This window comes from Callionymus lyra, chromosome 10, assembly GCF_982586985.1.
Source record: "Callionymus lyra chromosome 10, fCalLyr1.hap1.1, whole genome shotgun sequence".
Classification (NCBI taxonomy): domain Eukaryota; kingdom Metazoa; phylum Chordata; class Actinopteri; order Syngnathiformes; family Callionymidae; genus Callionymus; species Callionymus lyra.
In genome coordinates, this window is record NC_141827.1 from 10,257,299 (window position 1) to 10,275,779 (window position 18,481).

General features: G+C 38.7%; 2 protein-coding genes across 3 annotated transcripts in view; one reads left to right on the forward strand and one right to left on the reverse strand.

The window, feature by feature from the left end:
- The window catches only part of LOC148070221 (sodium-dependent neutral amino acid transporter SLC6A17-like), a 21,062-nt gene extending 10,399 nt beyond the window's left edge, over window positions 1-10,663 (forward strand). The window contains exons 7-12 of the mRNA XM_087800352.1: window positions 1-167; window positions 1,157-1,349; window positions 1,403-1,595; window positions 3,339-3,498; window positions 3,599-3,761; window positions 7,476-10,663. The exon at window positions 1-167 is cut by the window's left edge and continues 75 nt beyond it. Of these exons, the coding sequence (XP_087656478.1) occupies window positions 1-167; window positions 1,157-1,349; window positions 1,403-1,595; window positions 3,339-3,498; window positions 3,599-3,761; window positions 7,476-7,862 (1,263 nt within the window). The 3' untranslated portion in view covers window positions 7,863-10,663. The remainder of the gene's footprint in view (window positions 168-1,156; window positions 1,350-1,402; window positions 1,596-3,338; window positions 3,499-3,598; window positions 3,762-7,475) is intronic.
- A 249-nt stretch (window positions 10,664-10,912) lies between these two features.
- LOC148070222 (tripartite motif-containing protein 16-like) lies at window positions 10,913-17,490 on the reverse strand. Of its 2 annotated transcripts, none has more exons than XM_087800678.1 (7): window positions 17,263-17,490; window positions 14,847-14,942; window positions 14,546-14,779; window positions 13,394-13,553; window positions 13,203-13,289; window positions 13,021-13,086; window positions 10,913-12,059 (listed from the first exon to the last, which is right to left on the reverse strand). In XM_087800678.1, the coding sequence occupies exons 1-7, from the start codon at window positions 17,449-17,451 to the stop codon at window positions 11,518-11,520; spliced, it is 1,374 nt and encodes a 457-aa protein (XP_087656804.1). In that variant the 5' UTR covers window positions 17,452-17,490; the 3' UTR covers window positions 10,913-11,517. The 2 variants fall into 2 exon arrangements, with proteins under 2 accessions (XP_087656804.1, XP_087656803.1); XM_087800677.1 differs by having other exon boundaries at window positions 13,203-13,301.
- Between the last annotated feature and the right edge of the window lie 991 nt (window positions 17,491-18,481).

Genomic DNA, 18,481 nt, shown 5'->3' on the forward strand with positions numbered 1-18,481 from the left:
GGTGGCGTCATCGCCTTCTCCAGCTACAACAAGATCGACAACAACTGTCACTTCGACGCCGTCCTCGTCTCCTTCATCAACTTCTTCACCTCCATCCTGGCCACACTGGTGGTGTTCGCCGTGCTGGGCTTCAAGGCCAACATCATGAACGAGAAATGTGTGGTCGAGTGAGTCTTTTAGTAAAACATGTATTCTGTCACAGAGTCTTTTAGTAAAACTTTTATTCTCAAAGGTCTGACATCGACCGCGCTGCGGTGATTGAACCGCTAGGTGTCGCCAAATCGCATTTGGTGTAAACGCATTTCTTTAACGACTATTTAGTTAAAAGTTTTCTTAATTTATTTCAATGTTGTTGTTTTCTTAACCGTTCAATTATTCTGATGATATTATTTTTTTAAATAATTATTACGATCATTTAATTCCATGATTTATACATTTAAAGGTGGAATTTATTTTTTATTGTGTAATTCAATCAAATATCTTTTATCTTGAAATGTTGAATTTGTTACTGCTTTTTAAAAATAATTTCATTTCAAAAATAATAGAAATATAGAAAAAATATAAAATGAATACACCCTTTGTAACAGATAGAGTTTGATATTCGAAATTAAAATAATCAAAAAATACATGTTCAAAATGAAATTTGTAGCCTTTTAAATTAGTGCCATCATTAATTATTGATTTTTTTTTAAATAAAGTTTGATTTCTACTTCCAATAATTAAAAAAAACTAGAAAATGTTCTAAATTCAATATTTTTAGTTATAGTGCCACCAGACATCAACAGAAGAGTACCGAGCTACCTGACCGAACATTTAGCCAATCATGCGACACGTAGACGATCATGTGACAACATTGACTCACTCTCTGGTGTAACTGTTATACCAAGATATATTAAATTTAAAAGGTTTGAATTATTGGAATTAGAATGTCAACCTCTATGTGTAAAAATAAATGCATTCATTTTAGAATTTATTTTTAATTCAATTATTTAAAAAAATAAAGAAATAAATATTTTAATTCCACTGATATCTTTCCAATTTACACCATAATAAATAAAAATATATATTTCACACTTCCATAATAACAAGAATGTTTAGCCTGAAAATGAAAGAGAAAAACATTTGAATAAATGTCTCATGTTCTGTGTCTCCGAAGAAACGCGGAGAAGATCCTGGGATACCTCAACTCCAGCGTCCTGAGCCACGACCTGATCCCGCCTCACGTCAACTTCTCGCACCTGAGCACGGCGGACTACGCCGAGATGTACGGCGTGATCAAGACGGTGAAGGAGGAGGCGTTCCCCGGTCTGGGTCTGGACCCGTGTGTCCTGGAGGACGAGCTCAACAAGGTCCGGCTCAGCTTAAAATGTGTTGAAGTGGACCTGATGGTTCTGGTGTGCAGTCGGTGCAGGGGACCGGGCTGGCCTTCATCGCCTTCACCGAGGCCATGACGCACTTTCCAGGGTCTCCCTTCTGGTCCGTGATGTTCTTCTTCATGCTCATCAATCTGGGCCTGGGCAGCATGATCGGCACCATGACGGGGATCACCACGCCGGTGCTGGACACGTACAAGGTCCAGAAGGAGCTGTTCACAGGTGAGTCCAGGAGAAGATGTTTGTCAGTGTCATCAAAATATACAAAGGTTGAAGCTTTGAATTTGTTTTTTGTTTTTTTTAAGAATTTCAATTATTCATACATGTTTAAATAAAGATATTTAATAGTTTATACGTTAAAAAGTATTTTTAAATAAAAAAACATCATTAGATTACTACATTTGAATGTTTTCAAAAAAAATATTTGTAAAACATAGAGTTTTATATTCTTATTTAATATATGAATTCTATATAATAAAATCAACATAATGACTTAAACAAAAGAATCGATGACACTGATCTTCAGCAGAAGACAGTTGTGTTGTGTGTGTGTGTGTGTTGTGAGAGTTTGTGTGTTGTGTTGTGTGTGTTGTGAGCGTGTGTGTGTTGTGAGCGTGTGTGTTGTGAGTGTGTGTTGTGAGCGTGTGTGTGTTGTGAGTGTGTATTGTGAGCGTGTATTGTGAGTGTGTGTGTATTGTGAGTGTGTATTGTGAGCGTGTGTGTGTATATTGTGAGCGTGTGTGTGTTGTGAGTGTGTGTTGTGAGCGTGTGTGTGTTGTGAGTGTGTATTGTGAGCGTGTGTGTATTGTGAGTGTGTATTGTGAGCGTGTGTGTGTTCTGAGTGTGTGTATATTGTGAGCGTGTGTGTGTTCTGAGTGTGTGTTGTGAGCTTGTGTGTGTTGTGAGTGTGTATTATGAGTGTGTGTATATTATGAGCGTGTGTGTATTATGAGCGTGTGTGTGTTCTGAGTGTTTGTATATTGTGAGCGTGTGTTTGTTGTGAGTGTGTGTTGTGAGCGTGTGTGTGTTGTGAGTGTGTGTTGTGAGCGTGTGTGTGTTGTGAGTGTGTATTGTGAGCGTGTGTGTATTATGAGCGTGTGTGTATTATGAGTGTGTGTGTATTATGAGCGTGTGTGTATTATGAGTGTGTGTGTATTATAAGCGTGTGTGTATTATGAGTGTGTGTGTATTATGAGCGTGTGTGTATTATGAGCGTGTGTGTATATTGTGAGTGTGTGTGTATATTGTGAGCGTGTGTGCATTATGAGCGTGTGTGCATTATGAGCGTGTGTGTATATTGTGAGCGTGTGTGCATTATGAGCGTGTGTGTATATTGTGAGCGTGTGTGCATTATGAGTGTGTGTGTATTATGAGCGTGTGTGTATTATGAGTGTGTGTGTATTATGAGCGTGTGTGTATTATGAGCGTGTGTGTATTATGAGCGTGTGTGTATATTGTGAGCGTGTGTGCATTATGAGCGTGTGTGTATATTATGAGTGTGTGTGTATTATGAGCGTGTGTGTATTATGAGCGTGTGTGTATATTATGAGCGTGTGTGCATTATGAGCGTGTGTGCATTATGAGCGTGTGTGTATATTGTGAGCGTGTGTGCATTATGAGCGTGTGTGTATATTGTGAGCGTGTCTGCATTATGAGCGTGTGTGTATATTGTGAGCGTGTGTGCATTATGAGCGTGTGTGTATATTGTGAGCGTGTGTGCATTATGAGCGTGTGTGCATTATGAGCGTGTGTGTATATTATGAGCGTGTGTGTGTTCTGAGTGTGTGTATATTATGAGCGTGTGTGTATATTGTGAGCGTGTGTGTATATTGTGAGCGTGTGTGCATTATGAGCGTGTGTGTATATTATGAGCGTTTGTGCATTATGAGCGTGTGTGTATATTATGAGCGTGTGTGCATTATGAGTGTGTGTGTATATTATGAGCGTGTGTGTGTTGCTCTGCAGTCTGCTGCTGCGTGGTGGCCTTCCTGTGCGGCCTGCTGTTCGTCCAGCGCTCGGGAAACTACTTTGTCACGATGTTCGACGACTACTCGGCCGGCCTGCCGCTCACGGTGGTGGTGATCCTGGAGAACGTGTCCGTGGCCTGGATCTACGGCACTAAAAGGTACAGGGAGTGATGTGTGTGGGGAGGTGAGTGCGACTCGGCTCACAGAGGCGCTGCTACGACGCCGGCTCACCTGGTTCGACCCTTCTCCCCCCGACAGGTTCATGCAGGACCTGGAGGACATGCTGGGCTTCAGGCCCAACATCTTGTACTTCTACCTCTGGAAGTACGTGTCGCCGATCTGCCTCATCGTGCTGATCTCCGCCACCGTCATCGAGATGGCCGTCAGCCCGCCGGGTTACAACGCCTGGGTGGAGGAGCTGGTGAGTACAGGAGAGTTTCTGTGTTCGGTGGTGACCTTTGGAATTACATCACGATATACAACGGTTGATTTTAACAATTCAAAAGTTGAAACTTTTCATTGAAATTTTGTTGTTTTATAAGCATTTAATTATTTCTCTAATTTGATACTTTCTTTATTGAACGGTTGAATTTTCTTTTTTAATAATTTAATATTTTAAAATATTTTCTATTAAAAATGAATGACTTTAGAACATTTATTTATGATTTTTTTTTAATAGAATGTCAAACTCTTAAGTATAGAGAAAATTATTTAATTTAAAAAAATTAAATGATTAAAAAAAAGGGAATTCAACCATTCCATATATAAAAATATTCAATTAATTTTGTATTGAAGTCGAAATTTTGGCTTAAAAGCTCTCAAATTGTGTGCAAATCCTTTTTAAATTGTTATTAATTGAATTAATTAAATATAAATATAAATCTACATTTATTTAGATTTCTTTTTAAAGACAAAAATCCTTTCCGAATATCAGAAAATAAGATGATCACCTAACAAGTTCTTAAAAAATAACACAAGTTTTGATTAGTTTCTTTATTTAAATAAGTACTTCAATATTTTCTGGCTATTGTACCACTTTGAGTGACAGAAATGTTCCCTGTAACACATGATCGGAAGAAACTATTAAGACATAGTTTTTGTAAAGATATTTTAACCCTTGTGTTGTCTCTGGGTCAAGGTGACCCGAAGTCCCGAAAACAAATGTGTTCATTATATCCCTTGTCTTGCATTTGGGTCAGTGTGAACGACCTCCCTGGCTTCCAGAAATACATACCAGAAGCAACACAAGGGATACTACAAACACATTTGATCTTGGGCATTCCGGTCACTTTGACCCTGAGATAACAGGAGGGTAAAATGTTGAAACTGTATTTACTTTTTTAAAGCATCGAATTGTTGTTGTTTTTTTGACAAATTGAATGACATGATTTATGATTGAAAGGTTGAATTTTTTTAGTTGAAATAATTCAATTAAAAATATTGTTTTCAGGCTTTCAGGTCACCTTGACCCTTATATAACACCAGGGATACCACACACACATTTGTTTTCGGGGCCTGGGGATCACCTTGACCCTTATATAACACCAGGGATACCACACACACATTTGTTTTCGGGGCCTGGGGGTCACCTTGACCCTTATATAACACCAGGGATACCACACACACATTTGTTTTCGGGGCGTTAGGGTCACCTTGACCCTTATATAACACCAGGGATACCACACACACATTTGTTTTCGGGGCCTGGGGGTCACCTTGACCCTTATATAACACCAGGGATACCACACACACATTTGTTTTCGGGGCCTGGGGGTCACCTTGACCCTTATATAACACCAGGGATACCACACACACATTTGTTTTCGGGGCGTTAGGGTCACCTTGACCCTTATATACAGCAGGGATACCACACACACATTTGTTTTCGGGGCCTGGGGGTCACCTTGACCCGTATATAACACCAGGGATACCACACACACATTTGTTTTCGGGGCCTTCGAGTCACCTTGACCCTTATATAACACCAGGGATACCACACACACATTTGTTTTCGGGGCCTGGGGGTCACCTTGGCCCGTATATAACACCAGGGATACCACACACACATTTGTTTTCGGGGCCTTCGAGTCACCTTGACCCTTATATAACACCAGGGATACCACACACACATTTGTTTTCGGGGCGTTAGGGTCACCTTGACCCTTATATAACACCAGGGATACCACACACACATTTGTTTTCGGGGCCTGGGGGTCACCTTGACCCTTATATAACACCAGGGATACCACACACACATTTGTTTTCGGGGCCTGGGGGTCACCTTGACCCTTATATAACACCAGGGATACCACACACACATTTGTTTTCGGGGCGTTAGGGTCACCTTGACCCTTATATACAGCAGGGATACCACACACACATTTGTTTTCGGGGCCTGGGGGTCACCTTGACCCGTATATAACACCAGGGATACCACACACACATTTGTTTTCGGGGCCTTCGAGTCACCTTGACCCTTATATAACACCAGGGATACCACACACACATTTGTTTTCGGGGCCTGGGGGTCACCTTGGCCCGTATATAACACCAGGGATACCACACACACATTTGTTTTCGGGGCCTTCGAGTCACCTTGACCCTTATATAACACCAGGGATACCACACACACATTTGTTTTCGGGGCCTGGGGGTCACCTTGACCCTTATATAACACCAGGGATACCACACACACATTTGTTTTCGGGGCCTGGGGGTCACCTTGACCCTTATATAACACCAGGGATACCACACACACATTTGTTTTCGGGGCGTTAGGGTCACCTTGACCCTTATATAACACCAGGGATACCACACACACATTTGTTTTCGGGGCCTGGGGGTCACCTTGACCCTTATATAACACCAGGGATACCACACACACATTTGTTTTCGGGGCCTGGGGGTCACCTTGACCCTTATATAACACCAGGGATACCACACACACATTTGTTTTCGGGGCGTTAGGGTCACCTTGACCCTTATATACAGCAGGGATACCACACACACATTTGTTTTCGGGGCCTGGGGGTCACCTTGACCCGTATATAACACCAGGGATACCACACACACATTTGTTTTCGGGGCCTTCGAGTCACCTTGACCCTTATATAACACCAGGGATACCACACACACATTTGTTTTCGGGGCCTGGGGGTCACCTTGGCCCGTATATAACACCAGGGATACCACACACACATTTGTTTTCGGGGCCTTCGAGTCACCTTGACCCTTATATAACACCAGGGATACCACACACACATTTGTTTTCGGGGCCTGGGGGTCACCTTGACCCTTATATAACACCAGGGATACCACACACACATTTGTTTTCGGGGCCTGGGGGTCACCTTGACCCTTATATAACACCAGGGATACCACACACACATTTGTTTTCGGGGCGTTAGGGTCACCTTGACCCTTATATAACACCAGGGATACCACACACACATTTGTTTTCGGGGCCTGGGGGTCACCTTGACCCTTATATAACACCAGGGATACCACACACACATTTGTTTTCGGGGCCTGGGGGTCACCTTGACCCTTATATAACACCAGGGATACCACACACACATTTGTTTTCGGGGCCTGGGGGTCACCTTGGCCCGTATATAACACCAGGGATACCACACACACATTTGTTTTCGGGGCCTTCGAGTCACCTTGACCCTTATATAACACCAGGGATACCACACACACATTTGTTTTCGGGGCCTTCGATTAACCTTGACCCAGAGACAACACAAGGGATACCACAAACAAATTGAATAATTTAATTAAATAAATAAAAATGTATTAAAACCTTTTTTTTTTACAGATAATGTTTGATATTTAAATTCTAATAATTAAAATATACATTTTATAAATACAATATTTTTCAATTGGTAGCCTTTTGAATTCACTTTTAAAATTGATGTAAAAATCTATGAATTAGAATTTTGAAAAAATATTTTGGAACTTTTTGGTTGAGAATATAAAATACATGATCATTTATTCATGATTCATATCATTCGTCCAATATTCTGACACTTTCAAGGTCGTCCTGAGGTTAAAACCTTGTAACACCGTGTGTGTCGAAGACTAAACTTTGATTCAATCAAATGTTCTGATGCCGTGAGACCCCTGTGTTCAGGCCCAGGAGCGCTTCGAGAGTTACCCCACCTGGGCGCTCATCATGTGCTTCGCCCTCATCGTGGCGGCCATGCTGCCGCTGCCCGTCGTCTTCATCGCCCGCCACTTCAACCTGATGTCGGACGGCTCCAACAAGCTCTCCGTGTCCTACCGCAAGTCCATGATGAAGGACATCTCCAACCTGTCGGAGCAGGACCAGGAGGCCAGATCCATCCTCGGCGCCAAACCCGGAGACCCCTCCCCGCCGGCGCGTAAGCCGTACCTGACGCCCGCCGGCAACATCAGCTTCGACCCCAACTCGCTGTCGCCCAAGAGCTGCTACGGCACCGGCTACCAGAACGCCGGCGCCAGCCCGACGACCCCCGTGACGCCGGACTCCGACTCCTGATCGACCCCGTGACCCGCCTCCACGCCACGGACGCATCCTTAGTCTTAGGGAAACCGCAGGACGTCACTCAAACATCCGAGCACAACATCCACCTCTGGGTCGATGTACTTCTACTTTATTTAGCCGCACACGAGACGCCATTGTTCACGGATCTGTCCTCGCTTCAGGACCGACTCCCAGACTCCTCCTCCAGGTGGACGCACAGGTGAGCGAGGACACGAGAATGTAGAAAAACACGCCATGAATGTCGAGCGTCGAAGTCCAGGAGCGTCTTCGATTTCTTTTTTTCAGTCCTAATAGAAAGTACTTGAAGTTTTGTCGTCGTCACTGTGCGTTCACACCGACTCGTTGTTGCGTCTGAGTGGGTTTTTGTTTTTTTTGGTATCAGAGGTATCTGCAGTGGGGGGTCTAAAGCTAGTGGAGAGTCAAAATGGTGGATCAAATAGACAGAGTTGTACCTTTGAACAAATTTTTTTTTTTTTAACTGAGGAAGTAGATTTGTTACTTTATTATTCAATTCCAAGACAATGTTGCTTCGATAAAAATAAACGCTTTCAATCAAAAACAATATTTTAAATTTTTTCATTTTTGTCTTTTAATCCCAAAAATGTCACTTCGATCAATTGAAGTTGTTTTGATTTTTATTGATGCTAGTTTTGTTTTTTGTGAAAACCTTTTTTCTTTTATTACTAAAGCAAACTTCTTATTTTTAATACATTTATTTAAAACATTTTATTGAACATATTTTTTTTTAAATAAATCGTTTTCTTTAAATTGAAGCACCTTTTTTTTAAAATAATGTAATAATACAGAAACAAATCTGCCTCCATATTTATGCACCTTTGAAGTCAATCCAAACATTCAGCCTGTTTTAAAGCCTCAGATCGTCCCCAACAAACAAACAAACAAATAAACAAACAAACAAACAAACAAACAAACATGTTTGCATCTTTAAATGTGGATTTAAATCTAGCAAACGTAGATGAACGACCTTGATAGCACAACTCAAGCACAGTGGAATAAGCAGAACGATGAACAGAACATTTGACTATTAAGAGTTGAATTTAAGAGCTGATGTCCAGTATGCAAGTGAAGCTGCAGAAACCTCAACAATAACCAGACTGTTGCTGCACACCCGCGTTAGCAAAGCATCGATCATCGTGAACTGACAATAGTACACAAATAAAAACGACTGTAAATATTCCAGTGAAGTAGAAGCACACGTCAACAAGACATGAACGCTAAAGCTAGTTTGGCTAAAGCTAGTTTGGCTAAAGCTAGTTTGACTAAAGCTAGTTTGACTAAAGCTACAGTAAATGTCTGACTCACTGCAAAAGCACATGTTTTGAGTTTCAGCACAATTTTCACAAATAACATTTGTTGTCAATGTTAGTAATAATTAAAGCACAACACAAATGATTAAAACGACATTTTTAAAAATGGCACAATTTCACTTCCAACCTTTAAAAACGAAGATTATTGAGCGAGTTATTCCGACGCCGTGGTGTTTATTCATTTGTTTTACTGCGACTTTGCGATCCAGACGAGGATTAAAAGCTATATTTCTATTCAGGAGTGTGTTGTAAAAAACTGCTGTACATTTCCATTCTCTGTGACCTCCTTTTGTGCGTTTGTGTTAGAATTGCTGCTGGCCAGTGTGTCGTTGTTGTCTAATGTTTGTCGTACGATCAATATTGTTCACGATGTGTTTTCGTCCATTTTTACCCTTTAACCAACCGCGTGTTTTCGGGAGCAGCACAAACACAGTTGTAGCAATAACTAGATTATGTAAAAAAAACTTCTTGAGCAGATACACGTTCATTACGGTAATTCTTGACTTTAATGTTGTCATCGTAAAATGTGTAATTATTAGAGCGGACGCTGTGTCGCTCCACTGGTGTGGCGCCATCTACTGGTCAATCGTGTTAGTTCCCGCGACGTAAAAAGCGCCAAACTTCAGTTAAAACTTCATTAATTGAGATTCAAACTATATTAATCATGAACACAAGAAGTCATAACATTATGACCACTTATTTTAGCGAGTGTGGTAACTTATTTTGCTGTTCTGTGGTCAGTAAACGTTGGTAACGGGAACAACACCTACGATGCTAACATGCTACTCACGCTTTTAATAAAAATAATCTTCCCGAACCGAGTTTGACTCAACAAAAAACTTAAGTAGAATAGTATTAAAATAGGAATAAACGACGGAGTTATGCTCTCAACTAAACAGAGCAGCGCACTAGTTTACATGTTAGCATGATGCTAGCAACGTAGCTGACACAACATTTTTTTACGAGTTAAAAAATTAGTTAAGATTTGAGAAAGAAAAAATGATTTTGCTGCACATGAGTGTTTTGTTCTCACCTTAACCACATGTTTGATTTTTAGAAAATAACTCCTTAATCTTTGATTTACCTGAAACTCTAATGTTTATTTGTGGTAAAAGTGTAAATATATGATAAATAATCGCATCCGTCACGAGAGAACCTGCTCAGAGTCACGATCAAATCTGTAAATATCATATAAATATATATAGATATATTCAAGCTGAAGATATATTTTGGCGTGTGTGTCGTTACGAAGAATGTCGTCACATTTCAGGACCTTCCATGTCAAGACAATAAGAATATTTAAGTGAATTAGTGACATGTTAGATCAACACAATAGTGTGTGTGTGTGTGTGTGGGGGTGTGTGTGTGTGTGTGTGTGTGTGTGTGTGGAGGATCAACGTCTCTTCACAGCTGTTATGAACATGATTGTATCAATTCATTGTAAAAATGTGAAATTCACCAACAATACTAATAAAGTTTAAAGTTTTATCCACAGAAACCGACTGTTGTTTCATTTACACAAAGGCGTCGTCCTCTTGAAACATCTTTATTCATCGAATTAGACGAAAATAAATGTGTCAAAATGTTCTCAGTATGTGTTGTTGTGACTGTCATAGAGTAACTTACATTTTTACTTAAAAAATGATTATCATTTAAAATGATGCTGGATCCGAGTTTGTGTAAAGGATCAGGATATTTGAGAAAACATGATGGAAATGACGATAAAAACACACTTTATTATCACGTAAACACACGTCAAGACGGACCAGTTGGTGAAAGAACATCCATGATGTTTATATTCTTCATCTCAAATATCGTAATCTGTATTTTTCAATTGTTTAATTCAATAATATCTCAGTTTTGCACCAATAAACCAACATATATTGAATATAAAATGTTACAAATCAACATTGCTTTTCAATGATTGTAAAAAAAAAAAGTCAAACTTTACATGTAAAAACAAAATAATACACACATTCAAATATTTAAAAAACAGTATCAATGCTTGAAAAAACACACATCAATAACAATATTATTATACATTATTTTTTGTCAACTGATGAACCCAGAACAGGCGAACAAACCATTTTATAAAGTAAAACAACGTAAAGATGTCGATCAAAACTTTTTAAAAGACATTTATGTTGACTTTATGTTGACTTTATGTTGACGATGAACCGACTCCCGAGTTGATGATCGTACATCAATGACAAGATCAATATAAAAGTGTTTTAAAAAAACGTTTACATCACAAGAAAAAACACACATTTAAAAAAAGGTACCGTGTAAACATATATAAATATATATAAATTACACAGCATTCAATGCAAGTCACAGATGCTGATGCGACACTTTTCTCCGAGCCAGAACCCGGGGTAGACGGGCTCAGTGAACTCAGCCTCCAGCCTGTAGAGGAACACCATGGTCATGGTCTCGGTCACCTCGTAGAAGGAGACCACGCCCTCCCTGTGCTTGACCAGCACGCCCACCCTGCGCTGACAGGGGGCGGTAGTGAGCTGCACGCTGTGCGCCCGGTGGCTCACGGAGTAGAAGGTGGAGCGGTCCAGACTCCACGAGCTGGCGTTGGCGCCGAAGGCGGAGACGCTGGTGCGAGACTTCCTGTCCATGGAGCGGTAGGCCAGGGCGATCTCCGCCTTGCTGCCCTCCACCTCCACCTCGTAGTAGCTGCACTCGGCCAGCAGGGGGTCCCGACACAGCAGCTGCCTGCGGTGGACGAACCTGCCCGGGTGACGAGTCGACGGGCTGTTGGCGCCTTGACTGCAGTGCCGGACCTCCCGCCCGTCCGACGACACCAGGAGGTCGGGGTAGGCTGTGCTGGGGTCAAAGGTCAACCTGCAAGCATCTGTAACGTGACGCACATGAAGTGAATAAAGGATCACATTATGTCACATTTATTTAATTACAGTAGTTAATTTATGTAGTTACAGTAATTACAGAAAATTGTTTGATTTTAGTTGAAAATTGTTTGATTATAGTTGAAAATTGTTTGATTTTAGTTGAAAATTGTTTGATTATAGTTAAAAATTGTTTGTTTATAGTTGAAAATTGTTTGATTACATTTGAAAATTGTTTGATTTTAGTTGAAAATTGTTTGATTATAGTTGAAAATTGATTGATTTTAGTTGAAAATTGTTTGATTTTAGTTGAAAATTGTTTGATTATAGTTGAAAATTGATTGATTTTAGTTGAAAATTGTTTGATTTTAGTTGAAAATTGTTTGATTATAGTTGAAAATTGTTTTATTATAGTTGAAAATTGATTGATTATAGTTGAAAATTGTTTGATTATAGTTGAAAATAGTTTTATTACTGTTGAAAATTGTTTGATTATAGTTGAAAATTGTTTGATTATAGTTGAAAATTGTTTGATTATAGTTGAAAATTGTTTGATTTTAGTTGAAAATAGTTTGATTATAGTTGAAAATTGTTTTACTACTGTTGAAAATCGTTTGATTATAGTTGAAAATTGTTTTATTACTGTTGAAAATTGTTTGATTATAGTTGAAAATTGTTTGATTTTAGTTGAAAATTGTTTGATTATAGTTGAAAATTGTTTGATTATAGTTGAAAATTGTTTGATTTTAGTTGAAAATGGTTTGATTATAGTTGAAAAGTGTTTGTTTACAGTTGAAAATTGTTTGATTTTAGTTGAAAATGGTTTGATTATAGTTGAAAATTGTTTTATTAAAGTTGGAAATTGTTTGATTATAGTTGAAAATTGTTACATTGTACATGAGTGATGTACACTAAACACTAATAGATATGATAAATGAATACAAGGTCACAAGGGTTAAAATCACTCACACGTCAGGAACTCTGCTCTGGTCCGAGGCTCCGACGTCACAATGTTGGAGTCGAGTCCAGAGAAACCTTCATGTAAATCAAACATTTATGTGATAAAGTAGCAACAACCAGAACTCAGGTTTATAAATAAAGTCACATTTTGATCAATGTTTTAAATTTGAATATTTTAAAGCTCTATTTACTCCTTTGCTCCTCGTCGTCTTCATCCGTCTCGTCCTCCGACTCCTCGTCCTCCGACTCCTCGTCCTCAGACTCCTCTTCCTCGTCATCTTCCTCGTCATCTTTAATCGAAGTGAAAGATCAAATAAGTCGTTAAAATACAAATTGTCGACAGTTTTAAACAGTTTTAACGGTCGTGACGAAGACGACACACCAGGAAGAGAAACGGGAGCAAATCCGTCGGCGAGTTCCTCCATTTTCCTCCCGAGCTGCTCCAGGGCTCCCTTGATCGGCTCGAACAGAAGATCCGGATCCTCTGGATCTTGTTGGGACTCTCGCTCCGGCTCAGGTGCAAGCTGGAGGGTCGTCCATTTCTGTGGAGCACACACACCTGTGTTTGATTGACAGGTCACTGACCCATTATCATCTTCAAATGTAAAAATGTTGTTTGAACGTTGGATTGCAACAAAGGAGTGAAGACGACTTTAGGAAACTTGAAAAAGAATCACATCTGACCTGTGAGTGTTCGTGACACGATGTCCAAGTACTCGCTGATATTTCATCTGATATTCAGTAGAATTCTACTTATTTTTACGGAAGTTTTTTTCAGAATATTCAATGGTTAAATTGAACATTTCCAATTTTTAAACTTATTTATTGAATTATTTATTTTTTTAAAGCATTGAATATTTTTAAACAATTTAATTTAATTATTTTTATATTGAAAAGTTGAATTTATTTCTGTTGAATAATTGAATAAAATAATTTTTATACTTATATTTATTTATTTTTTCAATAATTGAATTTTAATAATATGAAGGTTTGATACTCCAATAATTAAAACGTTTTTTTCTTCTAAATAAAATATTTATTTTATTTGTTGCATTTATTGATTTAATACGTACATTTTAAAAGGTAATAGTCTGAACACGCATTTTAAAATATTTCTAGTAAGAATTCGAATTTTATTAGAATATTTTGAAAATTAAACTCTTTGTAAAATCAATTAATTAATTTAGAGAATTTTACAATTTTGTCTTGATTATTAAAAAGAAAAGGAATAAAAAACATTTAAATATTTAATATATATATATATACAGTATATATGGTCTGAACAATTATATTATTATTATTTTTGTCCTCTTCAAAATAATAATAATATAATTATTATTATAGAATAATTATTGAAATCAATGATTCTATAATAAATAAATAAATATCTTTCTAATGTAGAAAATGTTGAAATAGATTCTATAAAAAACATTCAAACCTTAAATAATCAATTATTTAAAATCAATGCATAAAACATCAACAATATTCAATCAAAAGTCGAAGCTCTGATGACACCATGAGATGTCATCAGTACCTGGAGAAAGTCCACGTCACTCTCGGACTGCACCAGAACTTCCAGCTCCGCCTTCCTCAGCATCGTCTTCTTCATCCTCAGCTGGATCCCCTGGATGGACACGTCCACCTCGGCGACCGCGGCTTTCTCCTGGATCTTGATCCTCTCCCTCACGGAGACGAGATGCTTCTGCAGGGAGTCCATGACTCGGACCAGGACGGCCTCGCAGAAGTCCTCCGCCTCCCTGGCCTTGACCTGGTGGGGTCTCAGGCGAGTCATGGTTCGAGGAGAACAGGTGTGGACCAGTGAGCTTTTTTCTTACCTGGATCCTCTTGATGATCTTCCTCTTGTTCATGCACGTCTGCTTGTGACCCTGAAGAATCCCCTGAGACTTCACCAGCATGTTCTGCAGGTTCTCCTTCAGAGGGAGGAACATGTTTGAATATTTGTCCATGTGGGACTCATGGATGATTTGTTTCTTTTTAAAATCCACCGATGATCTGACGTGTAAGTTCTTCTACGACGTCACAAGATCGTCACGTGATTGGTTGAAGGTTCCATCAAGTAACTCAGTTGTTCTTTCTTTTATACCAACATTTGTATATTCAATTGAATGACTAAGAATTTGTAAATATTAAATTTAGAATATGTTTTCTTTTTCAATTATTGGGATTATAATGTAAAACTATGTGTAAGAAAGTCATATTTTTTTGAAAATAAATATATTTTGGGGGGATAACGTTACCTTTCAATATAGATATTTGTTTGGCTGAATCTCAGTTGGAGAAAGAACCGCATTTCCCAGAGTGCACCAGCAGCAGCAAACCAGCTGCTTCAGTCATCGGCACTAATGAGCAGCACCTGTGAACTGTGAACTCATGGAGGTTCTCAGTCAGTCAGTTGGTCAGAGAGAGAAGACGCTCCAAGTTCGCAACGATGAGTTCAGTCCAAAGACGCCAATGGTTGGTGAAATGTTTGATTTACCTTGACTTAGTGCCTGTTAATTCATTTAAAATATTTGATTAAGTTGTTTAAATGAATTTAAAATATTTGAATGTTAAATTGTTTGAATGAATTCAAAATGTTTCAATGTTCAAGTTAATTTAAAATGAATTTAGAATGTTTAATTTAAATGGTTAATTAAAATGTTTTGTTTATCTGTCTTTAAAGGTTTACAACCTAATTAACGTCAATCCGAAAGAAAATAAAAGTGATTGACTGGAACATTTGAGTTGTCCTCGTGTCCTTTGGAACCTGAACAAGAGTTTGGACCTGACAGTTGTGAACCAACCAACTTGACAGTTCTAAACCAAGCGTTGGACTTGACAATACTATTAATTCTTGTAAAAACCTTAATAAAAAAAATAATCTAAGTTTCAATATTTTACATTTGGATTCAACCGTTCCATATAAACAAAGTCCAGTATCTCATCATCAAACAGGTTTTTAGGGGGAAACTGTCAGTCAAAAGGAAGGATGGAAGCATTTGACCTTCTTGACACCAAAGAGTAATGCTGTGATTCAAATCGCATACTACTCTTAGTATACTAGAAGTTAGTATGCATCAGTTTAGTGTACGTACTAACTAGTACGCAAATTCTCCACAGAGAGTATGTCTTAAATCAAACACTGCTGCTACACACTAACAGGAAATGACGTGACATCTTCTTCTTCTACTACTATTTAATAGTAGTTAATATGGTTGAAATCAGCTGTTTGAACGCTATCGACACCTGCTGGCAGCACGTTTTGCAACTTTGGAAAATAAATAAAGAAAAAATATGAGAATCGAAATATTCGCGAGATATTTAAGCTGGTATCAGCAGCGAAGACGTGTCATCCTTCTACTGCTGCTGAAAATGCACCTGTAAGTATTTGCATATGGTTTCTATTTGTTCAGGCTTTTCCTTGAATTTCTCGAACTCCTGTGTTGTTCTCGGTGTTGTCTTGATCTTTGAAGTATGTACCGTTTTGAGTATTGTTTTGATTGTTAAAGCGCTTTGTGACCCTGGTCTCGAAAAGCGCTATATAAATAAATATTACTTACTTACTTACTTACTTATATATATGACGTAACTTCCGTTTAAAACAACATTAAGATGGCAGCTGTTTAGGGTGGATAGTGTCCATCGAACCATACTCAGTTTTGTGGGCGTGTTAGTACGCCAATTTAGTGTGCATGGCGCACTAAATTTCGCATACTAAGAATTGAGACGCACTAACGCAGTAAAAATACTAACTTTGAGTACGCTAGTATGCGATTTGAGACAGCATAAGTGTATCCTGTTGCTGAGCTTGCACAAAATTTGTTTCCGTTATTGTGGATGTTTTGTTTTTTACATTAAAATGACAAGGAAGTACTTTCTTCTTCTGTCACAAACGTATATATGTGTATAGATATACATAGATATACAAGATAAGATAAGATCATCCTTTATTCGTCACACAGTGGAGAAATATGTCTTCTTTTTTTTAAGAGATAAACATTATATAAAATAAATGTATAAAAGCATTAGTTAAATGTTTTCATATATTTATCTTTGTTACTGTTAAATAAGCTCAGCAGTTTGAAACTTTAAAATGACACTCGACTGAAGAATATAGGTGTGTTTGTTATGGGATGTAATAATTGAACCTCGGCTCCCGCAAGGGTTTGAGTGACGTCATCCACCGTCCGTGACGTCACTTTTAAAAGTAACAACTCAGTAGCCTGATGGTCCAAACTTCTCTTCTTTTACCTGCTTCACCCTGCGCTCCTCGCACACCAGGCCGAGCGTGTGCCCGCGGTGTTCCATCGACGCACAGACGGCGCACATCACCGTCTGGTCCGTGCGGCAGAACACGCTCAGTTCTCGGTTGTGTTTCCTGCACGTCATGTCGGGGGTTGTTCTCGGGGTCTCCTCGGGCTGCTCCAGCCTCCGCTTCATGACTCCCAGAAGGACGAGTCAACGTGTCGCCGGTGTTTACTTTCGTTTCTAAGCAAACCCGGTGGTGGGCGTGGCTTAAGCAGGACTACCGTAAACTTTTTCCATTGCACACTGAAGTTACTTACAATACTATTAAAAGAACTTGTCGTTACGGCACGAAGGAAATTAATTTTTTTTTTTTAATATAAATGTTTCATTTTGTTTATATTTGCAGATCTATTGACACATTTCCTTCCTGTGCTTTGGGGTTGCCAGATCTCGGATTTCCGTATTACATCTACTGCACCGAAATGAAAAGACGTCCTTGACTCAGAGCATCTACATGTGCGCGTCTCACCTTTAACTACCTAAATATAGGGTTTTCATAAAGTATTTCAATTTTTAGTACAAATGCTGCCAGGAACGAATGTTCTTTTTCTGTATAAAACTCGCTTAATATGGCAACAAGAGGTCAAGCGCGTACACGTGACTAGCCCAGGGAGCCAATCAGCGCCGTTGTTTTTAACATTTTGAAATTGTTATTAAAAAAGAAAAACGTTTTTGTTAAATCGTTTTTGAAGTTATATATATAAGAAAGTAATGCATTTTTATTGTACTTTCCGTTTTAAATTTTTTTTGCTATTAAAAATAAACTAAAATCTACAAGAACCCAATTTCCCGAAGATCTCCAGAGGATCAATAAAGTCACGATTTCACCGATTTACTGCTTTGCCAAACGATTTTAATCGGATTAAACAGAAAATCCTTTGAAGCCGTACTTGATGTAATGAAACTAGACCAGATGATGAATGATTCATTTTTTTATTTACCAATTACTCGTCCGATTGTATTACAATGACAGTTCTTAAGTGAAACGAATGAATGTTAAATATATTCAACAATGTACAAGCCACGCATCCTAACAGAGGAACGAGTAAAAAAATATAGAAGAAAATAAAACGTGTCGATAAATCCACGGGACAGGATTGTTAAATTAAAAAAATAAAGCATCAGGCTTTTGGTCGGCTTTGAGGATCTGTCGGGAGTAAAC